Raw genomic sequence first — 27,768 nt, 5'->3', positions numbered from 1 at the left:
CATTCTAGGCAGCAATTTGTCTCACCTATGTCTCCTCCAGAATCAGGTAGACTAAACCACAACTGTGCCAATTTCTTTCTACTGAATTTGAGGATGAGTTACATAAGCCCCAGTTAAATTTCTAATTCATTTAGAGTAATTGAATTTTAGGCAGTTAATAATAAATCAGACAGATAAAAAAATCCTCAAACAAGATATAAAGCCTTTATCTTAGGTAAAAAAATAAAATCCCCAAACCTTCATGTCTAGAAACAAGTTACAACTATTTAAACTATTTTGATTTTTCTAGATTGATATTCCTTTAGACCTAGATATATTGGGGATTTTAATTATTCATTATTTTTCCTTTTCAGAAAATTCCACATCTGTTATCAAGTAAGGCCAGATGTGAGAGATGCTGAACAATTACAACTCAATTCTCTTGCTTTCTAGAATCTTTCTAGTGTTCATTCTATTACTTGCTGAACAATTACAACTCAATTCTCTTGCTTTCTAGAATCTTTCTAGTGTTCAGTCCATTATTTAATTTCCACTTCAACGAATTACTTCTTAAAAGGAAATTTGCTCAACATTATCATTGAACTGTAACAGTCTGGATCAAAGGGCATTTATTACATATTTGTGATTTATTTTTAAGACTTGACATCAGCAAAAACATTAATATCAGTAGTATTAACAAAATTAGCACTGCACATTTAGAATAGCTATGCTCTATTCTTGCTTAGTTAAGTACACAAAAATGAACAGTTTTTCTTGTCCAGTGGATCAGTTTAACTTATGTTTTGCCACACTGAATGGTCTTTCTACTTTTTATTGACTATTTCTAACTGGTGGTTGTACAACACCCATCAAGAAAAAGGTGGATAAGCATTGCCTTTTCTTAAACTGTACTTCTGTGAGCAGTAAGTAACTGCAGCAACTGAGTTACTCTCATATTAGTGGCTAACAGGAAAGCTTTGCAAGCAAATAGAGTAGACAGTGGCAGTATCTGAACTTCATGAACCCTAATGTGCCTTCTGTGTTTAACAATTCAACTGGAGGATTTGCCAAATCCAGAAGCATGAAAAACAAATCTGGGAGCTGGTTGAGGTGACAAAACCTCTGCATATGAAGCTCACATGGTGATAAATTAAATTGATCTTTTAGCTCAATAGGAGCAATAGCCCATAACTGCAGCAGAATACAGTTCTGGGAGTTGATTTGTTATCTTGCTTATTGTATCAGCTACAAACAGAGAGGGATGAGTGGTTTCAGTAATGCAAACTGGACCGCATTTAGTACAAAACCAGTTTTAATTAAGTCCTCCATCAGCTGATTGTGTGAAGAGCTAAATTCTCTGGTTCAGTTCAGAAACATGTCTTTGAGGAAAACAGATAGTCCCACTGCCCTTAGCAGTATTACTTCTATATTTCAAGCTCAATGAGTATTCATCAATTTCCTGGGATTTCATAGTAGTACATAGTAGACTGAAAAAAATCATATTCTGCCTATTTACATTGCTTTTTTTTTTTTTTTGTCTGCTAATATGAATCTCTGAGATTTTGCAGTAGAGTTTTTTATAGCAGAAAGCTGGAAAAAATAAGCACACAATCCCCTCCCACCACTCTTCCCAAACTAGTGAAAGAAAAAGAGAACCTAGAAGTGCTAGAATCCAGTGTTTCTTCAAGATGCTGTTCATCATTAACAAAGGATATCACCTATTGGAGATGTTAAGCAAAATCAGACATTTTGTTCTCATCTTCTGCATGCATTTTCCATTTAGTAGAAACACAAAGGATAGTGCATTGAAGAAGAGAGAGGCCAAAGGGAACTCCAGGCATGTTCCAGAAATGGGAAGCAGCATATGGGGCAAACAGGTGAGGACCAGGCAAACTCAGATTATGGTGTATCTCTCTCCTCAATTTCCCTTAATACTAGCTTCACAAGACATGCAGTTTTCACTTTCTCCCTCCTCAGAACCACAGGAACTTATTTCCTATTAATCTTAAATCTAGTAATAATACATGTCTAGTGGTGGGGCACATGAAGAAATAAATGTGCATAACGTTTAGGTAATGGAGAAAAACAGTCAAGAACCCTGGGCCTCTGAAAACAAATATGCTTTATGCTTCACTTATGGTGTTACTATAGATTTTACCTTTTCACTTTTGCAGCTCTGCACAGCATTAAATTGAAACATTTTGTAGGAGCTTTAGTGAATTAGATGTCTACCTCCTGTTTACATGGAGTAGTTTTGATTACTGCGCATGAGTGTTATAAAATAATATACCCATATAAATCAACAGAGAACTCTCCACAAGAACTTCTCTAAGTGCAAAAAACCTATTCTAGTATTCTGCTGGGAAAAGAGAAAAAGGAATTGCAAGAAGTTAGCTAACTGCAATAGAACTAAGTCACTAGAAACTATAGAAGATTTCACCTCAACATGAGGAGAAACTTCTTTCCAGTGAGGGTGACAGAGCACTGGAACAGGCTGCCCAGGGGGGTCGTGGAGTCTCCTTCTCTGGAGACTTTCCAAACCCACCTGGATGCATTCCTGTACCCTAAGTGATCCTGCTATGGCAGGGGGGGTTGGATCTGATGATCTCTTGAGGTCCCTTCCAACCCCCGATATACTGTGAGACTGTGATCTATTTGACATATCCAAAAGCTTAAACCAAAAAAATCTACTGAGATTTTCTTTAAAACAGTTCCTTCATGAAAAAGGATGATAATGACACTGCTGGCTGCTCTGCCTCAAAAGGGAATTGTCCATCTGCTAGCAAATCCCTGAATCTATGTTTTTATTAAGCAGTGTTTATTGAAGCATCAGAGTACCTTTGGCACATTGAGAAACCAATTCAAGAAAGTAGATTATTTTAGTTAAAATTCTGGGATCATTTTCTCCTTCACATAAAAGAGCCATGTTTTAAGATCAGCTTCATTAGGGAGCTCTGCTGGGATTTGATGTTATTTTTTCTCCTTACAGAGGAGAACAGCTCCATCTCCTCGCACATAAAATGAGCAAATATACAATTGTTCCCTTTAGTTTTAATTTGCATCTTGTGATTACATCTAGATGAGAATTATACATTTCATCATTATTTAGAAACAAGCTGCTTTTATATTTCTCATAATTACAGAACAAAGTCAAAGCCACTCTTAACTTTTCTTGTTACTACTGCTAATAACGTATATATTAATACAGATACAACAATATAGCCCTCTAAAATGTGTTAACTGTCTTAACAGATCCTCAGTACAACTTAAAAATAATTTGTTGAAATTTTGTTAGGACTGCTCCAGTTCTTAAAGTTAGTAAGAGCTGAGGTGAGGAGAGAGAGGTGCAAAGGTGGCATATAGCTGTGTTCTACTTCCTTTAAAGCGAGCTTCATTGACAAGGTATACGACATAGGATCTCGTTATCTGAAAACAGTGTTCCTACACAATCACAGAATACTTTAGGTTGAATGGGGCCTTTGGAGACCATCTTGCCCAATCTACTGTTCAAATGGGTCCTCATTCAGAATCATCTCTGATCACACAGGGCCCTGTCAAATTTTGTGTTGAACACCTCCATGGATGGAGAACCCACATCTTTGGACAACCTGCTCCAATGTGTCATTACACTTGTCATGAACAATTTTTCTCTCACTATCTCATTAGAATTCCCTTTGCTGCAGCACAAGTGTGTTGCCTCTCATCTTTTTGCTGGAGAAGAGTCTGGCTCCACATCCTGCACAGTCTCCTATCCAGTGGCTGTATGCAGAGCTGAGATCCATCCTGAACTCTTTCCCAGGCTGAGTAGGACCAGTTCTCAGCCTTTTCTCATCTATCAAGTGTGCCATCCCCTGACCATCTTGGTAACCCTGCACTGGATTCCCTCAGTGTCTTTCCTGCACATTGGGAAGCCTAAAAGTAGGCACAAGGCTCTAGAAGTGGTCTCACAGACCTTGAATGCAAGAGAATCATCACTCAGCATGCTGGCTACAGTCTTATTAAATGTAGCCCAGCAACTAGACAGACCTTTTTTTTTTTTCTTCCTGCCTCATGAAGGTTTAAGCAGAATTTCCCCATGGTCCACACTGTGGATGGCACACAACTTTAAACACCTTTTCATACCCATAGTACGTTTGCAGGGGACCAAGTGCAGCAGGTTTCTAAGCTGCACATACTAGGAGGATGCAAACACACAACAAAATAAATGAGTTAGATAAAAGAGGAAGTCAAGTAAAATGCAGTGTTGATGGAACAGGTCATTTACACTTATAAAACAGGTCAGACTTAGAAATGCAGAAAAATGTATTTGCTATTGAAAAATGAAACCCTAGGAGAAAGTGCATGCTTCTAATATTCAACCTATAAAAGTAAATGAAAATTAGTACCTACACTCTTGTCCTTTCCCTGTTGAACCTAACAGGATGCCTGTTGCACTAATCATGACAATCTGGCAGTAACTGGCAAAAACCAAACAAAATCCAACACAACCTAAACCAACCAAATAAACAAACAAAAGCCAGCAAAACCCAAACAACCAACCTCCCACACACACACCCCCAAAACCCAAACAACAACAAAAAAAAAAACAGACAAAAAACCAACCAATCCCCAAACCCAAGGAAACCCCAAAATTATTTCACGATAGCCAATGAAAGCAAACAAAACAAAGTTACATTTAGGTCTTCAGCCACAATAGCAGCTTTTTTTGGGTTTTTTTTTGATGACGACTTATATCCTGACTGAAAACTAATTGAAACATGATGAAAGTATCTCTTTTACTTCAGTGGCTTTAGAATCAGATCCTTAGAGGTAAATTTTTTATGCATGTCCTAGTGATTAACATTAGAGAGAGAAAAAAGAAATGGCTGCTAATCACTCTGTAAAAGACAGTGTTTAGAGAGCTTTTTTTATTGCTGCAGACAACAAATAGGCACATATACTCTCTACCATATTTAATGAGCTGACCAAGCTATTTTAAGATATCAGTTTTCTTTATGTGGAACAAAGTACTAAAAAAGGAGCCTCTTGATATGTATTCTATATCCCTTGAGGTCCAATTTTCAGATTAATACTTTTTTAAAATATTTTTTTCTTCCCCTTTCCCTTTAAAGACTCCATTTTCCAGGGTTTCTAGAGAATCCTGCTGTATTTCCTAACCTTTAAGAACAAGCTTAAAGGCTGACAGACATCTTTTCATTTTCCTCTACTCTGTAAAAAGAAGATAAAATCTTTCACCATGCAAACCTTGTAAGTTCTAACTTTTTCTAATGCATTTAGAAATCTGCTCATTTATTAGTCTTTTTTATTCACTTCAAAAACTGAAACCAGCCTTCCAGTTCTTCTCATAAATTAGAATTAATTTTAAAAGTCTAACAGCATGACACAGTATAAAATAAGAATTTTGTCAGATATCCCATCTTAAGTAGAACAATAACACTCTGAATTATATATAAAAGAATAATAATATTCTCCTGAGAGAATAAACTTGAGGTAAAATTCATAGAAATAAAAGAGGTTTTGCACACTAGTTAAGCCACAAAATCATGTGGAGGGGTTTGCTGTCAGAGAAGGTGCACAAAAATGCCAATGAACCCTCCAACATACTGCAGAAGCAGTTTCAGCTCCAGGCCTGCTTTGGGAGCTACTTGATCCTGGTCCAACAGATCCTCAGGGACTGCCTGCAGCTGTTTCTTCATATGCAAATAGAAGATCCTACAGAATGTGAAGCTTTGAAAACAACCCTCTAAGCAGCATGACAGCACTTCCTGAAGCATGGGGCAAATACACTCCTGAAGCCTGATTCTGAAAGTATGAATGTCAGTTCCCAGCTCCCTGTTACCATACCTGGATTCTGGACTGGAGATCTCCTCCCTTTAAGTGCAACAGAATATAAACTGGAAAACATCCATCTCCAAGTGTAAATCCTCTATGATGTTCTTCAATCCTCTGTTATCTGAAGATGTGCTGTATGGGGTCTTTTGGTGCATATGTCACTGACATGAAACTTCTTCAAACCTCTGTAGAACTTGAAGTACACTATCCTAAAGGTGAGACTTTCATCCTATATTTCTGATGGTACAAACTATATGGACAGAAAGAAATGTCCATGGCTGTAGCTACAAGTTTTCTTTCAGAGTGTCATATTTAGAGTACACTGATTCAGATCCTGTAATACATAACTACAGAAGCTTCTGCAAAAACAGAATATAATTTTTATTTCCATAAAAAAAAATATAATTTTTATTTCCATAAAAAAAAAATATGTTGGAAAACACTTTGCACAGATTTGTTTTTCTGATCTATCAGAATATCAATAACAAGGTTGCATATGAAAATGTATGTATAAAGCTGTGTGCTAAAATGCATGATATGTATCCATGGGGAAGGATAGATCAAAAAATACTGAAGAAAAAGCAGAATATCAGTTAAGCCTACTCTTTCATCTGAAATCTGTTAATTGCATAGTTTATAAATAAATATTTTTCCTTAACAGTTATTTTACTATCTTCAGCTGTACAAAAATCCTCAGCTATTGAAAAAATCAATTCAGTAATTAATAATGAAAACAATCTCTTCATTCCAATTTTATTGACTTCTCTAACTGACAGATGATCAAATCTACTTTTTGAATAGTGACAAATTAATTGAGTAGAAATGAATTATCTGAATCTTTGTGCATGATTACCTTAGGATGATACAAATAATTACCTAAAACTATTTTTTTCACTCTTTTAAGTCTCAGTGACTCTTAGCTGTGGATCTCATTCTCCATAAATGCTATTTTTTCAGATTAATCCCCTCTGCTGCACCTAACAGTGGAAACTCAACCTATATTCTTAGAAGAAACAAGCACTGAAGCTCTGAAGCACAGAAAGCACTAAAAATTGTTTGAAGTCACCATCATTAGTCATATTTCTTATTTTTTGCTAAATAAAATCTATGTTCATCCAGTACAAATGAAAAGCCATGTTTTGAATAACAGACTACAAAAAGTTTGGATGGACAGCATGCTTTGGCTAAATCCATAGACAAAATTCAAAATTGAAGAGACTAGAGTTTTTGATCTCTTTTTAATGGCATTGATAATTATCTTCAAGCGTTGCATATCCTCCATGGTTCACTGCTTTTAGTAGATCTCTATTCCTACTGTAAACCTTCCTCAAAATACAATGATGCAAAAGCAGGGCTTCTGAGTAAAAGGCTTCTTGGCATCTTGAATAAAAATCACAGAATCACAGAATGTTCAGGGTTAGAAGGGACCTCCAGAAATCATTGAGTCCAACCCCCCTGCCAAAGCAGGGTCACGTAGGGCAGGCCACACTGGAATGCATACAGGTGGGTTTGGAAAGTCTCTAGAGGAGACTCCACAACCTTTCTGGGCAGCCTGTTCCAGTGCTTCATCATCCTCACCATAAAGAAGCGCCTCCTCATATTGAGGTGGAACCTCCTGTGTTCTAGTTCGTGCCCTATCGCTGTGCACCACTGCAAAGAGCCTGGCACCTTCATCTTGACACCCACCCCTCAGATATTGAGAGACACTGATAAGATCCTCTCTAAGCCTTCTCTTCTCCAGACTAAACAGCCTCGCTTCCCTCAGTCTTTCTTCAGAGGAGAGAACAGGCTTCCATTCTTCAATGATGTAGTAAAATGTAGATTACTATCCTGGTCCTCTGTCCACAGCTTTCTCTTTCATGAAGAATCCACTCCTGACCTCAAGTATAAAACACCTTGATTGTTCTGAAGTAAGGACAGTGAAATGAAGCAACAGTGCAAGGTGTATTCTTTCATGTCCCTCACTGACTTACATCTTGGCATATTATATATTCTCAATATTTCCTGTGAACTTTACCTGCAGATTAAGGATGTCTAAGAAACAACATATGAGTCTCTTGTCAGCCTGCCTTACATTTATTTTTTCAAGGATCAAATCCTGCAGAACATCAATCTTCAAGTAAATGAGGAAAATAGAATATTTTTTCCTCTTATGAAAACATGGATGACACTAATGTAGTACCATGTACTTTTTAGTGTCTTCTAGTTTAATTATGCAGAATTTAACAGGACATACACAAATACAGATGACTAAAATATGCAATTTTTTTGTCTGGCACAAATCTGTACCATTCATCTGACAGAAAGGTTAACTGTAGATGTTTGAAATGAACAGCCATTATGCTACTCTTTCAGTATGCTCCTTTTACTACCTAATACCTCCACCTGACCTCTTGGAGGGCAGTGAAGGGGAAAGGGACCTGGGGGTCCTAGTGGATGGAAGGATGACCCTGAGCCAGCAGTGTGCTCTTGTAGCCAAGGCAGCCAATGCCATTCTGGGGTGTATTAGAAGGGCTGTGGTTAGTAGGTCGAGAGAGGTTCTCTTTCCCCTGTGCCCTGCTGAGGCTGCATCTGGACTATTGTGTCCAGTACTGAGCTTCTCGGTTCAAGAAGGACCTCAGGGAACTGCTTGAAAGAGTCCATCGCAGAGCTACAAAAATGACTATGGGAGTGGAACATCTTCCTTATGAGGAGAGGCTGAGGGAGCTGGAGCTCTCTAGCTTGGAGAAGAGGAGACTAAGGGGTGACCTCATGAATGTTTCTAAACATGTAAAGAGTGAGGATGGAGTCAGGCTCTTCTCAGTGAGGGCAAGGAGCAATGGGTGAAAATTAAGGTATAGGAAGATCCATGGAAACAAGAGGGATGTGGGGTGGGGAATCACTGTGAGGGTGACAGAACACTGGAACAAGCTGCCCAGGGGGGTTGTGGAGTCTCCCTCCCTGGAGATATTCAAAACCTGCCTGGATGCCTTCCTGCATGACCTGGTCTAGGTGATCCTGTTCTGGCAGGACAGTTGGACAAGGTGATCTTTCGAGCTCCCTTCCAGCCCCTAACATTCTGTGATTCTGCACCACCTAGGGAAATTTAAGTTTCATTGTTTCCTTCATTAAAGGGAAGCTGCCACTAAAACATTTTTTTTTCTACAATAGCTGTCTTTTGTATTTTGTTTTGTTCCATAATTAACCTTTGTAAATGCTGTTCACACAAGAGTACCAATTCACTGTGATCACCTCCAAGCAAAGTTCAAATGGGGGCTAATGATGTCTTAAACTTTTGTGGAGGAAAAATATGGCAGAGTTATTGGCAGTCATTCTTGTGACAGAATCAGATCGAAATGAACTTAACTAAAATGCCCTCAGAGTCTGAACTCGAACAAAATTACATGCAGCTGTGAAAGAAGGGACAACCTAAGGTCACCTATTTTTACCTGGGTAATTTGGAAAATATCCCATTATGTGTGTTACTTGGATATGGGATTTCTTTGGTTTTGAAATGTTTACCTTGACATTTTGATTTCTTATTAGAAATGTGGCTCTCTGTTTTGAAAGAAATATTAAATGGAAACAAAGCCCCAAACCAGCAAGAACTTAGTAACATACCCACAGGACTAGGAGTTTGAAGTGGATGTGTTATAATGAGAAAGCTTTCTTGGAGCATTTATCTTGACGACGATAAATTTTTATAAAGGAAGTAGTCAGCTGTGCTAATATGGTATTTTACACCTTAAGTAAAAAAGATGATGAAAGGGAGAAAGGAAGAAAGGAAGGGAAAGGAAGAAAGGAAGGGAAAGGAAGAAAGGAAGGGAAAGGAAGAAAGGAAGGGAAAGGAAGAAAGGAAGGGAAAGGAAGAAAGGAAGGGAAAGGAAGAAAGGAAGGGAAAGGAAGAAAGTAAGGGAAAGGAAGAAAGGAAGGGAAAGGAAGAAAGGGAGAGAAAGAAAGGGAAAGAAAGGGAAAGAAAGAAAGAGAGAGAAAGAAAGAAAGAGCGCAATCTAATAAAATGGAATTCCTGTATAGCTTACTGAGAACCTTGCAGAGATACAACAAACTCTCTAAATAGAGTGCAATGCAATGTTGTGATTTTCAATGACTTTTAAATCACAGCCACAGGAGAGGTATGACTACAATCTTTTACCAAATATACACAGATCTGAGGAGGTAAGCACTATTTTAGGATTTCTAGCTTAGATCATATCTGGCCTGGCCTTGCAGACTAGCCAACTTCATCAGCTCACATATTGTTGCAGACAATCCACACATTAGAAAGCAGAGGTTTTGTTTAAGAAACCTATAATTCTCCCTGAATTTTGTAAATTTTGTCTGTTAATCTGATTTAATAATCCGGTGAGAGATTTAGGAGCAGAATCAAAATTTCCTTATGTTCACTTCCATGTATTAAGAGGACTGTTAGAAAAGAGGGAGCCAGTTAACAGAATGGCAGTCTATATTTAGACATTGGTTCTTCTATTTCATCAGAGAATATATTAAATGTCACATTCTGTTGCACTGCCAATTAGAGAGGTAAGCACAACAAAAAAGACTTTCCCTGCTGGTTTTGTTACCAGCACAGCATGCATCAAAGAAAGAGACAGGGCTATCCAGCCAGGAACAGAAGTGAGAGGAAGACTACAAGACTACTGGTTTAACCATCAAAAATATTTCAGCCTGGAGTTAAATTTAAATACAGATATAAACCAGCCCATTATAAAACACATATAACATTATTTGAAGATCTGGAGAGTTAATAATTTGATCTCACATTTAACAAAAAGAAGTTGAAGGAAGCAAGCTATGGATTTTGCCTTCCAGAATAACATGCTAAAATGAGGCATAAATTAAAAACAAACAAACAAAAAAAAAAAACCAAAAAAAAACACCACCAAAATTCATATCATTCTGAACCAGGTATTTGACAACATAAAATTTTAAAAACTAAAATCTGAAAAAGCTGAGAAGGTAGTATACAAATAAGACTTACTTGGCCCTCACTCTTTTCAAAGGGCATAACAGTTATTTTTATCTAGTGTCCTGTGTAGGTGATATTGAGATATAAGAAAAAATAAAAATATGTATATAAAAAAACCAAACAGAACTAATTATATGAGTCATCTGCATATTTAAATATTCAGTACAGATACTAGGCAAAAATGTCCATTGTTTCCTCCTTTTTTTTTTATAAAGTTCAAAGAAAAGAAAAAAAGAAAGAGTGTCATTATTTTCCATTAAATAAATCAGATTTTCTTATGAGGAAGAGAAAGCGGAAGAAAGTCTTATAATAGAAAGTCCTAAACTCACTTTAGAACTGAACTGTGTGGAAATTTAACAGTGAAAAGTTTTGCACAGGCAAGCCAAATCTTTTATATTGAGCAATGTTAAAACTAGAAGGCAGGTAATTACTTTCAAGCTGTATAATGACAAATTAGTTTTTATTGCTAAACCTGAGCTTTTATTTTATTTTTCCTGATTTTTTTTTAAACTTGCACCTATATTTCCTTTTCTTTTTTTCTTTTCCCTGTGTTTTCAAAGATTGATATCACTGATGCAGTTTAACTGACAAAACACCTGTGATAATGAGCTGTTCTTTTCTTTAAGATGAGTGAGGAGCTTTTAATAACTCACAAGCAGCAGGATATAAGCCTCTCTAAGTTCTTACAGAAGCAACATAAGCAAAGGTACGAAACAGAGTCTTTCCTCCTGGCAACCTGGAGCATACTATGCAATTGCTTCTTTCTCATGAACTTTGTATTTCAGCCACTGGCTTGCATGTTTTTATGACACAAGCAGTACAATCAATAGAAAGATAAAGAGATCTGTCTTAAATACCAGATAAATTATTAAATATTCTCTTTTCCCCCCTCAGTTAATTATCTTAACATCTTTAATCCAACAATTGTGTTTATGGGATAAAGTAGCTTAAGTAACAACCAGAGATACTGCAGCCTATCATCTCTCCTGTGTTCCTTGTTGAAATTATTTAATACAGAATAAAGACCATGAGGCTTTCAACTTAAAAAGTCAGTGCTTCTCATACCTTTTGTTTGATGATCATGTCGTTGATGTCATCAAGATCACCTACTATCACTCTTTGAGATTTTATCTCTCGATCCAGTCGAGAAACCCAGTCAGTGAGTTCTGCCCATGCCTTATTGAAGTCAGCCAAGGCTGGAACCTCCAAAAGCACAGAAGATGGCATTTCTGGTTTGAAGGTGGTGGTTTCCTTGGTTACCCTGGTTTGTGTATCCACAGCAACAGTTTCACCAGAAGTTACTGAAAGAAAAGAAATGCTAAAATTACTGAACAAATGAACTACGATAAGTGTTTATTTCAGTAACAGAATTCATGCAGTAGAAAGGGTAACACAGAAGTAAGCTCATTTCTTGATGTAATGTCTACTGGAAATGTGAAAATTAACTCTAAAAGAAGATGTGAATTAACCTTCCCACAGTATTTCTCTTGTAGTGTATGCTTAACATTCAGTATTCTCTGCATATTGAAATTTCATCCTTAAAAGACCAGTGGGCCCTGGGAACACTAGCAAAGATCTCAGTGTAATAAGGACTCCTCACTCAAGGTCACTGAGGTGTTTCTATACATGAATCACCTTCCAAAATCTAGAATTGTGGTCAGACCTATCAAGGCTAGAGGCAGATTCGAAAAAAGTTGGTTACAACACCCAATGTACCACAGCATAACCCTGGATCTAGAAACACGGTTCTTCCCCAGTGTCCACTCCGTAGCCGTGAATTTGTCTCACCAACAATCTGCTCACTTAGTTTTACCACCAAGTATTTCCCATAGGCTCTGTGACCAATATAAGAAATTCATCAGCCTTAGATGATTCTTGATTTTTTTCCTCCTCATAGCTTGAAAATATTATGCATTATTACATGGGTATTTGTGGATCGTTTTCCTTCTACTTAGAAAAAAATAGACACAACTTATCCTTTGTGTCCCTTCTTACTCTCTTAACTGGGTTTTAAAGAATCATTGCCTGGATTGAGGAAGTACCCAACACTGTAATGTAGTACTGTGGGGAAACAGCCTAGGTAGCCATGGGACAGGAAGGCAAGCTGATTAAGCACGCTTCGGGACCAAGGTCATTTACAATCAGCAGGTGTTTGTGTTAAATAAAGATTCATGAAGCTGCCATGACAAAGAGCTAAAGGAGGGAGTCTTATGAAGGTAGGTCATCCATATCTTGGCTAAAATTGATGAAGAAGGGCTCAGATAACATAAACACTCAACTTCAAAGCAGATTTGGAGGGCCAGGGTGCCTGAATGAAGAACTTTGATTGATTAACTGCAATTTTAACGTTGACAACGCTCAATATGCTAATGAGGAGAATCAAGTACATGCTAAACATATATGGCTACGTTACTCAACTTTCCTCCCAAACCATGATGAACCTCACAGAAGACAGGAACGACCTGAGCTAGTGTATAAAACCCATGAGAGGGACATCTGCCTTGTGCAAGTCACTCACACCAGTACCAGGGCCATTGGGAAAGGTGCAGCATGGGTCAGCAGCAGCACCAACACCAGAAACCACAGCAGCAACTGCTGGGAGGGAAAAACAGAGATGAGGACAGGCAATGAACTGTGCTCCTTTTCCTCCATCCAAGACAAGGAAACCCTTTCTTGGTAAGAATTGCATATGCAACATCCAGCTTAACTTTTGCGGCGTTTCTATTATATTAGAGCTTCTGTAAAGGTGTGAATCTCTGACTTTGTCAAGTGTTACCCAGGATTTATTAACCTGAAATCATCTTGCAGTCAGTGCCTTTATCACCTGAATCTTGTATCTGTTGCTTTGAGCAATTAAATGGTTTGCTTGCTTTAACTCGCTGAATTTGTGCCAGAGCAAATCCTTACTGGGGTACTTGAAAGAGAAGCAAATGTTAATTTTGCCAAATAGTTCCAGTAAGAGTCATGGCCTTGGACAGGCAGATATCAGGGTCATACCCCTAACGTGACAAGTACCTCTCTCCATAGTCAAAAATGAGGGGGAGATGCCAGAGACAGATATCATTGCCCAGAGAGGTATGTAACATCAAACCATTCAGAATTTCAAGACTGAGTTTTGTTTCTTGGCTGTTTGAGATGTTTTTTTGTTTTGTTTTGTTTTGTTTTGTTCTCTGTTTGTATTGGGGGTTATTTATTTATTTATTTACAATTAGGTGGCTATAAACTCTTGGGCTATTTTTGCCCTCCAGTCAATCATGCAAAAGCAATTAATCATGCACAATATTATAGCAAATGAAGCTGAGTGGAATTTGGTTAATTTTTTGTTCTCTTTTTTAAACAAGTTCAGCCAAAGAAGAAAAATACTAAAGTATGGAAACACAAGAAGATATAATGTTGTTTCAATAAGGTGTTAAATCATGAGAAAAGTGTGTAAATACCTACCCTGTTTTAAATAAATAAATAAATGCATACATACATAAATAAATCCTCCTCCTCCGTACTCCTCACATTTTCTATCACCTCCGTGGAAATTACCACAGATATTTTTTCCCTTATTCTATTTATTTTAATCTAAATTATGCAAATAAAGCAGAGATCACTTGTACTCAAACTACTGAGGCCACATTTGAACTACTGTATCCAGTTCTGGGGTTCCCAGTACAAGACAGCAGCCAGTGAGGGGCTGAAAATATGATTAAGGGCCTGAAGTATCTCCATTATGAGGAAATCCTGAGAAAGTAAGGACTGTTTAGCCTAGAAAAGACATGAATCAGGGGGATCTCTTCAACATGTATAAGTATCCAAAGGGAAGGTGAAAAGAAGACAGAGCCAAGCTCTTTCCACTGCTGTCCTATGACAAGACAAGAGGTGATGGGCTCAGGCTGAAGCCCATCTGACTGAGGTTCCCTCTGAATATCAGGAAATACCTTTTAATTGATCCCTGTAACAGGTCGCCCAAAGAAGCTGTGGAGTTTGTATCCTTGTAGATGCTTAAAAGTTTCCTGAACACAACTGTGGGTAGTCTCTTCTAGGTCACACTGCCTGAGCAGATCACCCCCAGACACCCCTTCCAACCTCACCCACCATATGATGCAGTGATTAGTCAGTCCCATAAAATGAGGTCTGGCATAGAGGAGTATTTTTTATTTCCTATATACTACTTTTCCTATAGCTGTTAGCACAACAGGGAGAGAATTCAGCAATCAGAAGGCAGCATACTGAACCTACGATTCATTAATGGACACAACTGACTGAGTTTACGGCTTTTAGCAGAGGCCTCTGCATGTTACCTAAAGCAACAAGTCCCAACTCATGGTTTAAAGTCTGAATCTTTGAATTTCTGCCCCTTCCAAGCAGACATCACTCCCTGTTTTCGAGGAGATGGGAAGCAGGTGTTAAAAAACTGAATGGTGCATAGTACCTAGAAGTTTCCTCCTGTGCTGGCTAGGAAACAGCATAACACTATTAGGTGCTGCACCTTCACACTTTGTGGTAGCAGTCATCATATCTCACAGCTCTCTCCTCAAAGTTTCAATACACCATAACTTTGGCTGTGAGCAGATGAAGCGACAAGTTTGACAGCTACTGCTGATGAGGAGGAGAAAAGGGGAGGAACATCAGCTTCCACAGAGTGGCATATCATGAATGGCTCAAAAAAATGGATGGGGCCCACAAAGTTGCTGACTTTGGGCCACAAAGCAAAGGAAAATCTTAAAACAAAGCTGCATCAAGCAGGAATAGTGAGGAAGGATGGAACGTTGTATTAAAATCAATGAGGCAACGAGAAAGGAAACTACATAATGTTCTTTGAAGGCAAATGGTACTTAGAGTTACTTGTCATACTCATACAGATGAGAATTATTTAATTTGTAGGTTCACTTGCTGTTTTGCTCACATGTTAACATACATTGAATCTAGAAAAGAAAGTGTTATTAGTATTCACTTAGTTTAATTCATTTCACCCTCTTCTCACATGAACTTCATTAAGTGATTCAAGGCAAGGATCATTATGTGCAGTGAGATATTCAATAACATGGTCAAGACACATGCAAGTACTGAAAAACATAATTGACTGTTTCATCCCAAAGCTCAAACAAAGCACTTAAGTGTCAAAAGTAGGTGCATGTGTTGCCTTCTAGTCTTTACCAAAGGAGGGATACTTAGGTATATTTCCATCTGTCCTAAAGTTCATGTAAATGCCTTGCATTTCTTCTGTGACTTCAGAAATTCGTAAACAGGAGAACAGTGTCTTGGTTTGTCACTCACATAGGTTAAACAGAATTTACCTTTGCTTAGAGGAAATTTCTGTTCTCATCAGTATTTACTTATCAGGTAAACTGAAGAAAAGCTTTCTCAACTAGGACTCTACAGAGCCTCCATAAGCAGACTCAGTGCGTCTGGTAAGACTGCCTGGCATCTCGTAGCATCTCACATATTTTTGGCCTGGTTAGACACATGAGAGTTTTGCCAATATCAATTAATTTATTTATTTATTCTCTAGTGCATAAGAGGATCTTCCTAATTTTCTACTATTAGTGGGTTTGCTGCTCTGGATTTTGATTTAGGGTGGTTTTTTTTTAATTCCTTTGATGACTTCTGCATCAAGAAACTTGAAATATTATGGAGAGAACTATAAGGTAGTAGCAGAAGCATATTGTCCAGTATAATATCTGCTTTAAAGGCTTCCAGATTAGTGCTATCTGGCATTAACTGCTGCTACTGAGGATGGTAATCTCTTCCACTTCGAGTAGCTAAAACAGTTATCAAATTATTTATAGCAATTACCTTCAGACCATGGTTGCACAGAATGTTCAGTTCTGACATTTATCTTCCCTCAGAACAAAAATACCACTTAAAACAGTACATCTGTCCCTCATCCCTCTTTTATGGTTCTGCAGATATGGCAGGGTTCATTCAACAGAATTGGACATATGATCCAATTTAAATTAATATGGAAATATAAAATCAACATTAATTAGACAACATGAGCAACAGATCTCATTCTGAAACAATTTCTCTGGAACTGCACTGACAGTTTCTGTGACTCAGGGGATAACTTGTTAGGGTTTGGGATGGGGTTTTTTGTTCGATTGTTTGAGGGGAGCGTTGCGAGTTGGTTTTTTGATGCGTGTGTGTGAAGGGAGTTGACTGTTTTAAAATTATTTGGTTATGGTTTTGGATTTGTTTTGTTTGGGGTTTGGGGGGGATTTTGTTGTTGTTTCTTGTTTTGGTTTCAGTTTTGGGATTTTTGTTGTTGTTGCTTTGTTTGGTTTTGGGTTTTGGTTTTGTTTGTTTGTTTTTCTTTCCCAGTAAATTTATAAATGCAAAACTAGATTTTTTTTTTTTTTTAAATATCTGGGTAGCAAATTCTATCCTAGTGCAAGACAGAAATGCAGGAATACAATCAAGTTATTGATCTTTCAACTTACTTAAAGGTTGTATTAATTCACTTCTGTGATAGGACAAACAATAAAACCAAACAAATAATTAGAATTTAAGACATTAAACCACACTGACATGTACCTTTTAAGACAATTTCTCATTAGCACTTTCTACTATTTAACAAAGAAGGGAAAATGTAGAATACACAATGTCTAACAAAAAGGTAAAAATCAGAGTAAGAATACTCTGAACTAGGGGTGATTTTCAACTTGAACTTTGAGATAAACTTGGATGAGAATAAAGAATATATCGGTAACTTTTGTATTATGAAAACAATCTGTTAACATTAAACTTTAGGAGTGAGAATAACAAGAATGTGTCATAAAATAGAACTTCACATTTAAGTGCACAAATAAAAGCAGAATGAAGTCAACACTTTCCCCCTCCCCCCTTTTTCTTTTTATTCTGCTTATTTTAATGTGTTTCAAGAGAAGGTCAAACTGACAACTAAGGAAAAATAAAACTCCTCACTTAGGTACTGAACAGGAACAGAATCAATAGGAAGAATGACAACACTGTGAACAGTTTCCAACCCCTTCCACACCTCCTTCAAAGCCACAGTCTTGAAGCAGAACTGATTCTGTTCACAGGATTCCTAACCATCCTTTTGAATGCTTTAAGTAGCGTTGGAGTTTTAATTATGTAAGGTAACTGCATCTACCAGGTCAAAGGTTTTTGACAAAGAAGAAATAACATAGTAACTGGATGCACATTTCATTTCCATTTACATGTCTAGCCTGGGGATTTAGTTCCATGATTAGCAGTACCAAGTTAAGGGATATAACAGCCTTAAATCCTTTGTACAATGTGATACTCAATGAAGGCCATCTGCACTTACTCTGAGGAAGCATACCAGTGCCCTGTGGCATATCCAGAGAAAGCATTGCCCACTGAATTTGTTATTTTAACACAAGTGCCCTCACTGCAACTGATTTGGCTGCTGCACATCAGACAGGTTTTGCTTATGTGATGGAAAGTCTTGATGCCATCTTAATACCACTTCAGCCATGTAAACTTGATTGGAAACAACTAGACTACATCACAGCACACAGGTGAAGATCTAACACCTATGAAGGTGCATTTCTTTTATTTATTTTTTTTTTTATTCCATGCTCATATTTTTAAGCTTCAGACATGCCTTCCTGATAGATCTGGGAAGACACTTCAAAGACTGACTTATTCCTTAGGCTTGAGTGATAAATGAATAGTCTCATCTCTCTATCCTTCAAAGCTAAGAAAATTAAGTTAAGAGCACAATAAGTTCTCCCATGCTGCAACCTTGAAATTTTAAGGAAGGATTTCTTTTTTTCTGTTGATATGTATTCAAAATAAATTCTTTATGATGATCAAAAAATTATTGCCAAAAAAAAAACCTCAGCCCATGGCTCTAAATGTTGAAAAAAATGCATCCTTAGAGCGTTTTACCTTCAAGCTAATATTTTCTTAACACTTTAATCAGCTTTTAAACACAAGAAATACTTCAAAATGAGTATTTTTGAGTAAAACACAGACGTCAGACTGATCAATGTCCGATTGCCTTAGCCTTGAATATTTAGTAAAAACAATTCCTAGAAAAAATGGCTTTCACTATATCATGAATATTTCATAGAAAGCAATTTTCATAGAGTAGAAATGGGTAACAGCTAGTGCTTGATCACATAAACACTTCAGGAACCTTCACATTATGTGCTATTATCAGTTTAAAATCCATGTTGTGCCTAGACTTCCTTTATACTCCAGAAGCTCTTAGTGATTTGTAACAAGTCATTCCAGATTATATAAAACTTATACTAACACCTTATGGCATTATTAGTTAAAATTTATATCTAAAACAGTCTGTGAAGTGGGATGAAGAGAGGGACCAAAACTGAAGAGGTCATAAATCTTAGAGATTTGAAAGACTGCAGAAATTCAAGGTTAAAGACTGTTAGAAGAAAAGCAAAAAGATTTACGAGTGAACGTGTATAGCTAACCATAAAAGTTATGGTTTCTAACATAATAATATTAGACTAATAAATAGCATCAGACCTTTAAATTTATAGTAGAAAGTTAAGCATCAGCTTTCTCAGGCTTAGTTTTCTCTATCACAGGAGATATCTGGTAGAATTTTTGTGCTGTCCTCCCTTTCATATGTAGAAGCATGACTAAGCTGTGTATTGTACAATCCATTTTTCCAAATTTCTCCAAAGAGGAAGGTGCTTAGTTGTGTCTTCTTTCATTTAGTGTAAAGACAAACACTGGATTCCAATAAGAATAAGAACATATTTTGCTGTCTGTCGGAAAAATAGGTAGACCCCAAGGCACACAAAGAAGTTCAGTGACAAAAATCATATATGCAGGCTTGTGTACATCACAATGTAAATAGCATTAAGGTGAAGTTAACTTTTGCAATGCAAGAAGTTAAGATTATAATCTCTTGAGAAGAGCTTCTACAAATACTTTCCCTGTATGCAAGATACTTTGAAGCAGAATGTTAATAAGTTTATTTGTTGAGAATACTGCCATCATAGAAGATGCTTCAAGACTATTTCCAGGTACAAAAGTTAAGAGTTTTAAAAACTTATCCTTCATGGAAGAGAAACAGGTTTGAGAATACTTCATTGAACTGAACATGCATAAGTCCATGAGCCCAGATGAGATGCACCCATGAGTTCTGGGAAAGCTGGAGGATGTCATTGCAAGATCACTCCCTATAAACTTGGATGGATAATGGCGACTGGGAGAAGCACCTGAAGACTGTAGGAAAGCAAATATCACTTCTAACTTCAAGAAAGACAATCAAAAGGACTGAGGGAACCACCCTGGGCAAGTCATGGAGCAACTAAATGAAGAAAAAAAATGTGGTCAGAAACAGTCAGATTGAATTCACCCAGAAGTTATGTTTGACCAAACTGATCACCTGCTATGATGAAATGGCTGGCTCAAGAGATTCAGGCAGAACAAAGAATATTGTCTGACTTGACTTCAGTAGGGATTTCAATACTGTTTCCCATAGGATGCTCACAGAGAAGTTGAAGGATGGGCTGGATGAGCAAACAGTAAGGTGAATTGAAAATTGGCTGAAGCAGTGGGCCCAGGAAACACTTTTTAACTGTGAGAGTAACTGCGTCCTGTAACAGGTTGCTCAGGGAAGTTGTAGAGTTTCCACCCTTGTAGATACTCAAAAGCTAACTGAACACAATCCTGGGCAGCCTGCTCGAGACCAGCCTGCCTGAACAGTGTGGTTGGATCAGATGACCTCCAGAGGTCCCTTTTAACCTCAACCATTCTGTGGTCCCATAAAGTTATATTCTCAATTTCAAACAATCTGTAAAAGTCAAACTGGAAAAAGTGTGAAGATGGAAAATACTTGAGGAATGAGGCAGCTAAGACAGAAGAATAGGCATGAAAATGAATGTCTGCATACATTGTCCCACATTTAACAGACTGCTTTGCATGTGGTGGAAAAAAGCTTTAAATCTACAGTATTCTGCCCCAGAGCATCCTATAGACTATGACCTGAGCAGGAGCAGGTAATATAAAACCAACTGAAAATTGCAATATAAATCTGTAAACTAAGGTTGCATTCATAACTTCTGCTTTGCTTGGACCTATTGCTCTATTCAAACCTTTCTGAAAGATAAACTGCTTCAAAGTCAATATCCTTTCACTAATGTCATAGTACTCTCTGTGAACCTTTCCTTAGGCAAAGCTCAACATGATTGATGACCCCACTAAAAAGTGATAAGCAAAAGGCTAGGGTATGAATGAATCACTTTTAGTGTGTTCAAGAATTAACCAGACACCAAAACTTGGAAAAGGTATCATAAGAACCTTTGATATAGTAGCTACCTAGTGGTTTTAGATTCAGTGTGTATCAGTATCACTGGTTACAATACTACAGGTAATTTATCCACCAGTTATTATTTGAAAAGGTGAAGGAATATTCTGAAATTATATGGTGTTACCACAGGAGTACAATATTGAGATAATGCTTTTAAAATAGTCCTGATAAATGGGGAAAAAAATACCCTAACCAACCAACCAAACAGAAAAACCCCAAAACCCCCTCAAACCCAAAAAAATAACACCCCAGTACTTTCAATTTAATGGTTAAGACTTAAAAACCTCTCTCTTCTATAAATTGAAGTCCTTGTTTATGCAAACCTGATATAAGCCATGGCTATGTGGTTATTCTTTCTGTATGGTTCCTTAAAGGATAGCTGGATAAAGATCTGCAATACTGCCACCAATATTTTTGCTACAACAAAAACAGCCATGTTTTGATACTGCTAGTGTTTTGTGTTTGTTTGTTTGCTTACAGATGTAAAAGTTGATTCAAGCACTGAGACAGTAGTGTGTGGAGGCTAGGAGATCTTATTGTAACAAAAGCAAAAATAATCAGAAATGTTTGCGGGATTTGTTTGTTTGTTTTTCTTTTTTCTTCGTTTTTTTTTTTTTCTTCTGAACAATATTGTCCTATTTCTTAATTGTGATACAAAATACCAGGAAGGCCACAGCTGAGAGAAACCATTTCTTTCTGGCTTGCCCATGCCCTGTATCATCTATTTTCATTACCGATTTGAGACTCTCCTTAGGCTGTCGAGACATATGTTTTGAAAGGCAAAGAAGTAAAACTTGATGTAGTGAACTCAGGTTGTCTCAATTAAAATTAACAATACCTTAAAAATATCTATTCTTATTATGGATGTGACTCAAAGCCCCTTCTGAATTTTTTTTGGGTTTTATTTGATGTATTCTTCCATGCGGAAGATTTCACATATCTGGCCAGAAAGGTTACAGAGCCCAAACTGTATGTACAGGCTTGCATAAAAGTGAAGGCATAGTGTACATAATGTATATATGTTGTTTGGTTCATCACATCGACATTTTGGATAAAAGTCTTATTTTTTCATAAAGAAAATACAAACTTTTAACTAAATTGCTCTATACAGTCATTCACAGTGTCCAGTTGTGTTTTGATGTCTCTGATACAGTTTGACACTTGACGATGAAGAGAACAGATAAGATTATTTGATGCATATTAGTTTTCAGGAGAAAACTAATCAATCAGAAAATAAAGATTTAACTTTTTTTTATAGGCATAAATATTTTGATCTTTTTCATGAGAACTTTGAAAGGAAACCTATAGAAGGCATTACATCAAGGGAGTTAGTCTTTTTAGGGAATAGAAATGCTACAAACTTTATAGTGTAGCAACACTTTGAATCCCAGGGAGATCCATGATACTAACAAGCAATTTAAAACTAATATAGCTGGTAAACATAGTAATAACCTGCATATGCAAAAGTGTAGTCAATGGAGCTGCTATTTGCCACATGGGGATGGCATATATTTGGGCTTTTAAGGATAAAATTACTTGGTTGGGTCTTAAAAATTTTGAACTAAAGGAAGCATTGAGGAAAATTTTACAGCCTGTTTTGGTATCTCTCAAAGCAATAGACAGAAACAGCACAAGGAGTCTCTTTGGTAAAATTAAGACACTGTCAATAAGCAATTTTATTTTTTTTAAGTGATCTAATAATATCACTTTTGCTGTTATTTAAATGCATATTTAAATAATTAAATAAAATTTAATTTTTGTATTTATCCCCTCCTTCCCAAAATGCTTCCTACATCTTTAATTAAGCTTTGCAATATCTAGAAACACAAGCAATCATTTCTCAGCAGTCTGAAGAGCATGAATTCAAAGAGTCAAGCATTTTTTCTGTTTTTTAAATGCAGTATTATTCGTACCCCTACAGAAAACATTTATTTTTTTGCAGTCCTTACAAAAGGGTTTAGTGAAAAATAAAAGCTTTGTACTACAACAGTTGGGGTGTTCCATCAAATCCTGTCACATACTTGCCTTATAAAAAAACATTGTGACAACATTTGTCACAAATGATGCAAGCAAGCAGTTCTCAGTATTCCTTTTATCAGTAAAAAGAACAAGTTCCTTGATTTAGTATGCAGCTTTCAATTGGATGTCAATCTATAGAACAGAAATTTACATTTCCACTGTACTGCTATTGGCATGTAGCTGAATTTTGGCAGATAGTTCTTTGATCTTAGGGGGAAAAAAAAGAAAAAAACACACATATTGCCAGCAGCTCCAACTTTTACAGTGTCACAGAAATCACCTCTTCTAATTTTGTAAGATCTACAAATTGATTTAACAGGCATAAATTACTATCCTTGCCAAGGGGAACTCTGAAGAAAAAAAAATTGTAAAAAAGTTGTAGAGATACAGAATTTGAAGGGGCAGAATTTTAGGTAGCATGTAGTTTAAAAATAAAAATAAAAATCAGAAGAGGTTTGAGGCTGGAGCACCTCTCTTATGAGACAGTCTGGAGAAGAGAAGGCTCTGAGGAGACCTTATTGTGGCCCTCCAGTATCTTAAGGAGGCCTACAAGAAAGCTGGGGAAGGACTTTTTAGGATGTCAGGTATTGATAGGACTAGGGGGAACGGAGCAAAACTAGAAGTGGGTAGATTCAGATTGGATGTTAGGAAGAAGTTTTACACCATGAGGGTGGTGAGACACTGGAACAGATTGCCCAGGGAGGTGGTAGAAGTCTCATCCCTGCAGGTTTTTGCAGCCAGGCTGGATGTGGCTCTGAGCAAACTGATCTAGTGTGAGGTGTCCCTGTCCATGGCAGGGGGGTTGGAACTAGATGATCCTTGAGGTCCCTTCCAACCCTAACATTTCTATGATTCTAAGTTTTGAAATAAGAGTTCAGTTATTAGCTAATTAAACAGCTGTAGAATATTCATGCAAAAATTTCTAAGTCTGCGCTTATACTTAGAGATAAATAATTTGCACAGTCAAAAGCAGTTGTTCAAAGCTAGAAAAGGCAACAACATCACTGCCACTTTGTTTTTGACAGAGTAATTGCTCAAATTACTTCAACCACCTCCTGTTCTTTCATGAGGAATGTTAAAATATCTTGCCTTTTGCTACTCTGTCACACACTTTTCAAGCTTTCCTGGGAAAACACATATAATGCTTACTTTTCATGTCAAACTAGCCTCTGTTATTCTTCCATCTATTTTAGCTTCACCTTAAAATAGAATTGCCTTTGGGAACTTAAGTGTCACCTGACCAACAATTTATTGTTGAAGGAAATACCAGTAATGCAAATCTCTATCTGTTTATCTCCATTACTATGCATCCTGCTACTCCACAGTGATACAATCAAAGACAAGCAGTCTCATGCTTCAATGGCAAGCTTCATATAAACAAGACTGAAAAAAAAAAAAAAAAATCTATCTGGAGTAGAAGAGAAAGTTCCCATTTGACATCTTTTACTCATTTTACCCTTCTACACTTTAAGGAATGAGTCTCCCTCACTGTCTCATGCTTTGTTCTTTAGTCCCTGTGGCCTCCACTCTGCTGATGATCTGTGATCACACTTGCTCACACTTTTTGGTTGGCTGTTTCTCTGTAGAGCTGACCTAACCCTGTGCCATCTCTAGTCATCACAGAAATACTAGGAAGGGTGTCAAAGAGTCATTGAATTTCTCAGTAGGATACAACCAGGACAGCAGTGAGGACTGCTTCTTTCAGAAGGAAAAGCTACCTTGATTTGCTCTTTTAAAAAGACAGGTCAACAAAGAACAGCACACAAGTCAAGAGGACTGAGTACAGAATAATGCACCATTTTTTATTGTTCTAGCAAATTAAAGTGATTTCCATGGAATGTAGTTGGCAATAGACCTAATTGTTATATAAAAGGGAACAGAAAAGAGAGATTACTGCTATTTGCAAGTCTATGCTATCTGGATAATCAGATATTATAGTAAGTCTGGTTACTGTAACAAAAAGAAAGAAACAGACACCTTTAAAGCGTGGAATAAAATGTATGCTGTAAAGCTAGAAACTGAGGTAGAAAAGCTGAAAAAGAGTGTAAACCAGCATTTTGTCATAGATTTTTTTTTTTTTTGGTGCTAGGAACTCTGATGAGTATCGTTTTTCCATGTCTTCCAGAATGAACTAATTCAAATCCTTGATTCTGTCTATCTGTGGTTTGAAAACGGAGCAATTACGGTGTTGACACATTTCTTGAAAACTACTAACACTGGATTCTGCATGGTCATGCTGAATATAGGTCTGGAGAAAAATTAACATTAGTTAAATTCCTTCTTAAACCATGCTACATGAGCTATGTAAAAAATACTGACCATGACTGTAACTTAGTCCTGTGCTCTCATCTGGTATAGGTTACCACAGAATCACAGATTTGTCAGGGTTGGAAGGGACCTCAAAGGCCTTTCAGTTCCAAACCCCCTGCCATGGGCAGAGACACCTTACACTAGATCAGGTTGCTCAGAGCCACATCCAGCTTGGCCTTAAAAACCTCCAGGGATGGAGCCTCCACCACTTCCCTGGGCAATCTGTTCCAGCTTCTCACCACCCTCATGGTGTAAAACTTTTTCCTAACATCCAATCTGAATCTACACACTTCTAGTTTTGCTCAATTCCCTCTACTTCTATCACTACCTGACATCCTAAAAAGTCCCTCCCCAGCCTTCTTGCAGGCCCCCTTCAGACACTGGAAGGCTAACAGTAGTCTGATGAACACTGCAGTATGCTATAATTTATAGTTAAAAGTTTTTGTTTTTTTTTTTTTAATTTTAATTTTTTTAAATAGTCATTTTTATGATCCTGTACAATCTGCTGCTACTATTAATCAAGAAATTAAATGAAAGAAAACAAGTTACAAAGCCTGCTCCTCAGAAGAAAATTTAAAGATGGAATAGGTGAGTGCAGTCCTTTGAGGACTGATTATAGCATTAATCTTTTTTACCTTATAACTCTTGACAGCTGCGCTTTCAACAAGTAGAAAAAGTAGACCTAGATTCCATATTGTCTTTAATAGCAGCACAGCAGCCAACTCCTTTTTTTCACTTTCTGATTTACATTTCATCAAGGCATAACTATTATAAAAATTCTGAGTAGTAACCCAGAGTGAGTTTTATTTAATCATCTGAGCCTTGAAAAAAAAGAAAATCAAAGCCCACATTCCCTTTGCAAACTGCGCTGTCACACCCATTTGTTACAGATACTTTCAAGGAGTAACCTACTGTGAGACCCCTAAAGCAAGATGTTAAATATAAAGGTGTAACCCATCTTTTGATTTAAATTGGGCTTTTGTGGCTTAGGTATATTTTGCATGTATTTTTTCACCTGTCAGATAACCCATAAACAAATCCTCACATCGACATACCCTATAAAGATCAAGATAGAAATTCTGAGAATCACACAGATTTATATTTATAAACTTGCTTATTATTGTTTTTATTCATGCAGCTCTGAAGGCATAGAGTCAGCTTTTTATCTAGACTTTTTTCATTACTTCTCCCTGTTGGTGTTGCAGCACATGCTGTGAATGACCTCCAGAGATTCCTGAAGCTATATGCAGAAAGAAAATTGAATCTGAAAGCTTTATTAGACAAGTTTGTCTTCAGCTTGTGTCTGATGTCAGCTGTATTGAAAAATAGAACTGCTTGTGAAACTGGGTCCTGACCTTGAAAAATCTCCAATCAAATGGTAACAGATTCAGTATTGTGCCATATTTCTATTGTCTTGCCATGTTGTGGCACACGTTAGAAGTGAAAAGCTTTCCTAATGAAAATCAGATGGAATAGTCAGGCAACTTCTTTCCTGAACACAAAGGGGAACCTAAATAGATGGAAATGTGCTCCTAATAGGGCCACACTCTACTGCAACCAAACCAACCAACCAAAAGATAAAGACAACAATCTATTCTTTATTATTCCACTTCATATGAGCGCGAATAACTTTTGTAAGGCCAGCTGCGTCAAGGAGGAGTCTACCTTTATTGCTCTCCACTGATTCAAGAACTCAAGCTATTCTCCATGATACTTCCTCCCTGTTTTCTCTCTTGCATTTTGCTTTTGGTTTTTTTGTAAAACTTTTTATAGGGTTAAAATTAATTGCAAGTAATATTAAAATAGACATTTCCTTTAGATTCTACATGCATAGCTATCAGAAACCATACAATTCTAGACATATTATCAGAAATAGTATTTCTCCCCTATTACAGCTCTTACGCTAGCAGTCTTCACTGGTGTCCTAAAAGTAATGTTCACTAAAAATGGACTACAGCCAGTAGCATTGCCTTCTAACTTCATATAAAATTGCTTGTCACGACAGATGAACCCTAAGGCTTTTTGGCTATCTAGATCTATTGAAAATGGTTCTGCAAAATTAAATATCTACCACATCCCTCATAACAGCATTTCAATAGCTGATAGCACAGTTCTTTTGAATGGTGAGTGTTATGTGGAATGTATTTTAAAATATCAACACATTTGCATTAGTAGTGAAAACACTGTAGATGCAGCACATGTCCCTGGATTGTTTAATCTTCCCCCAAGGAATTATTTCGAGCATTCTTGGTCTCATTTATACTAAACCAGCTGCTAATATCTGGTTTGTATATTTGGCTTTAACTTATCCTCTGAATATGCATATTATTATCTTTTCAGGTACACAGTATGAAATGCATAAGGCTTTTAAAGACTAGCACCTAGAAATTTTGGGAAACAC

At 37.0% G+C, this 27,768-nt stretch overlaps 1 protein-coding gene across 3 annotated transcripts in view; it reads right to left on the bottom strand.

Annotated features, from left to right (window-relative positions):
* DMD (dystrophin) overlaps nt 1-27,768 on the bottom strand; it is an 851,798-nt gene that overhangs the window by 328,552 nt on the left and 495,478 nt on the right. For 2 of the 3 annotated variants that reach the window (XM_054391273.1, XM_054391280.1), the window contains exon 1: nt 11,840-12,001. In XM_054391273.1, coding sequence (XP_054247248.1) covers nt 11,840-12,001 — 162 coding nt within the window. Of the gene's footprint in view, nt 1-11,839; nt 12,076-27,768 lie in introns of those variants that run through there. The other variant, XM_054391265.1, reaches the window with a different exon arrangement.

This window comes from Indicator indicator, chromosome 1 (assembly GCF_027791375.1).
Source record: "Indicator indicator isolate 239-I01 chromosome 1, UM_Iind_1.1, whole genome shotgun sequence".
Classification (NCBI taxonomy): domain Eukaryota; kingdom Metazoa; phylum Chordata; class Aves; order Piciformes; family Indicatoridae; genus Indicator; species Indicator indicator.
The sequence above is the reverse complement of the archived record's forward strand: the minus strand, read 5'-3'. Positions and strand labels throughout refer to the sequence as shown.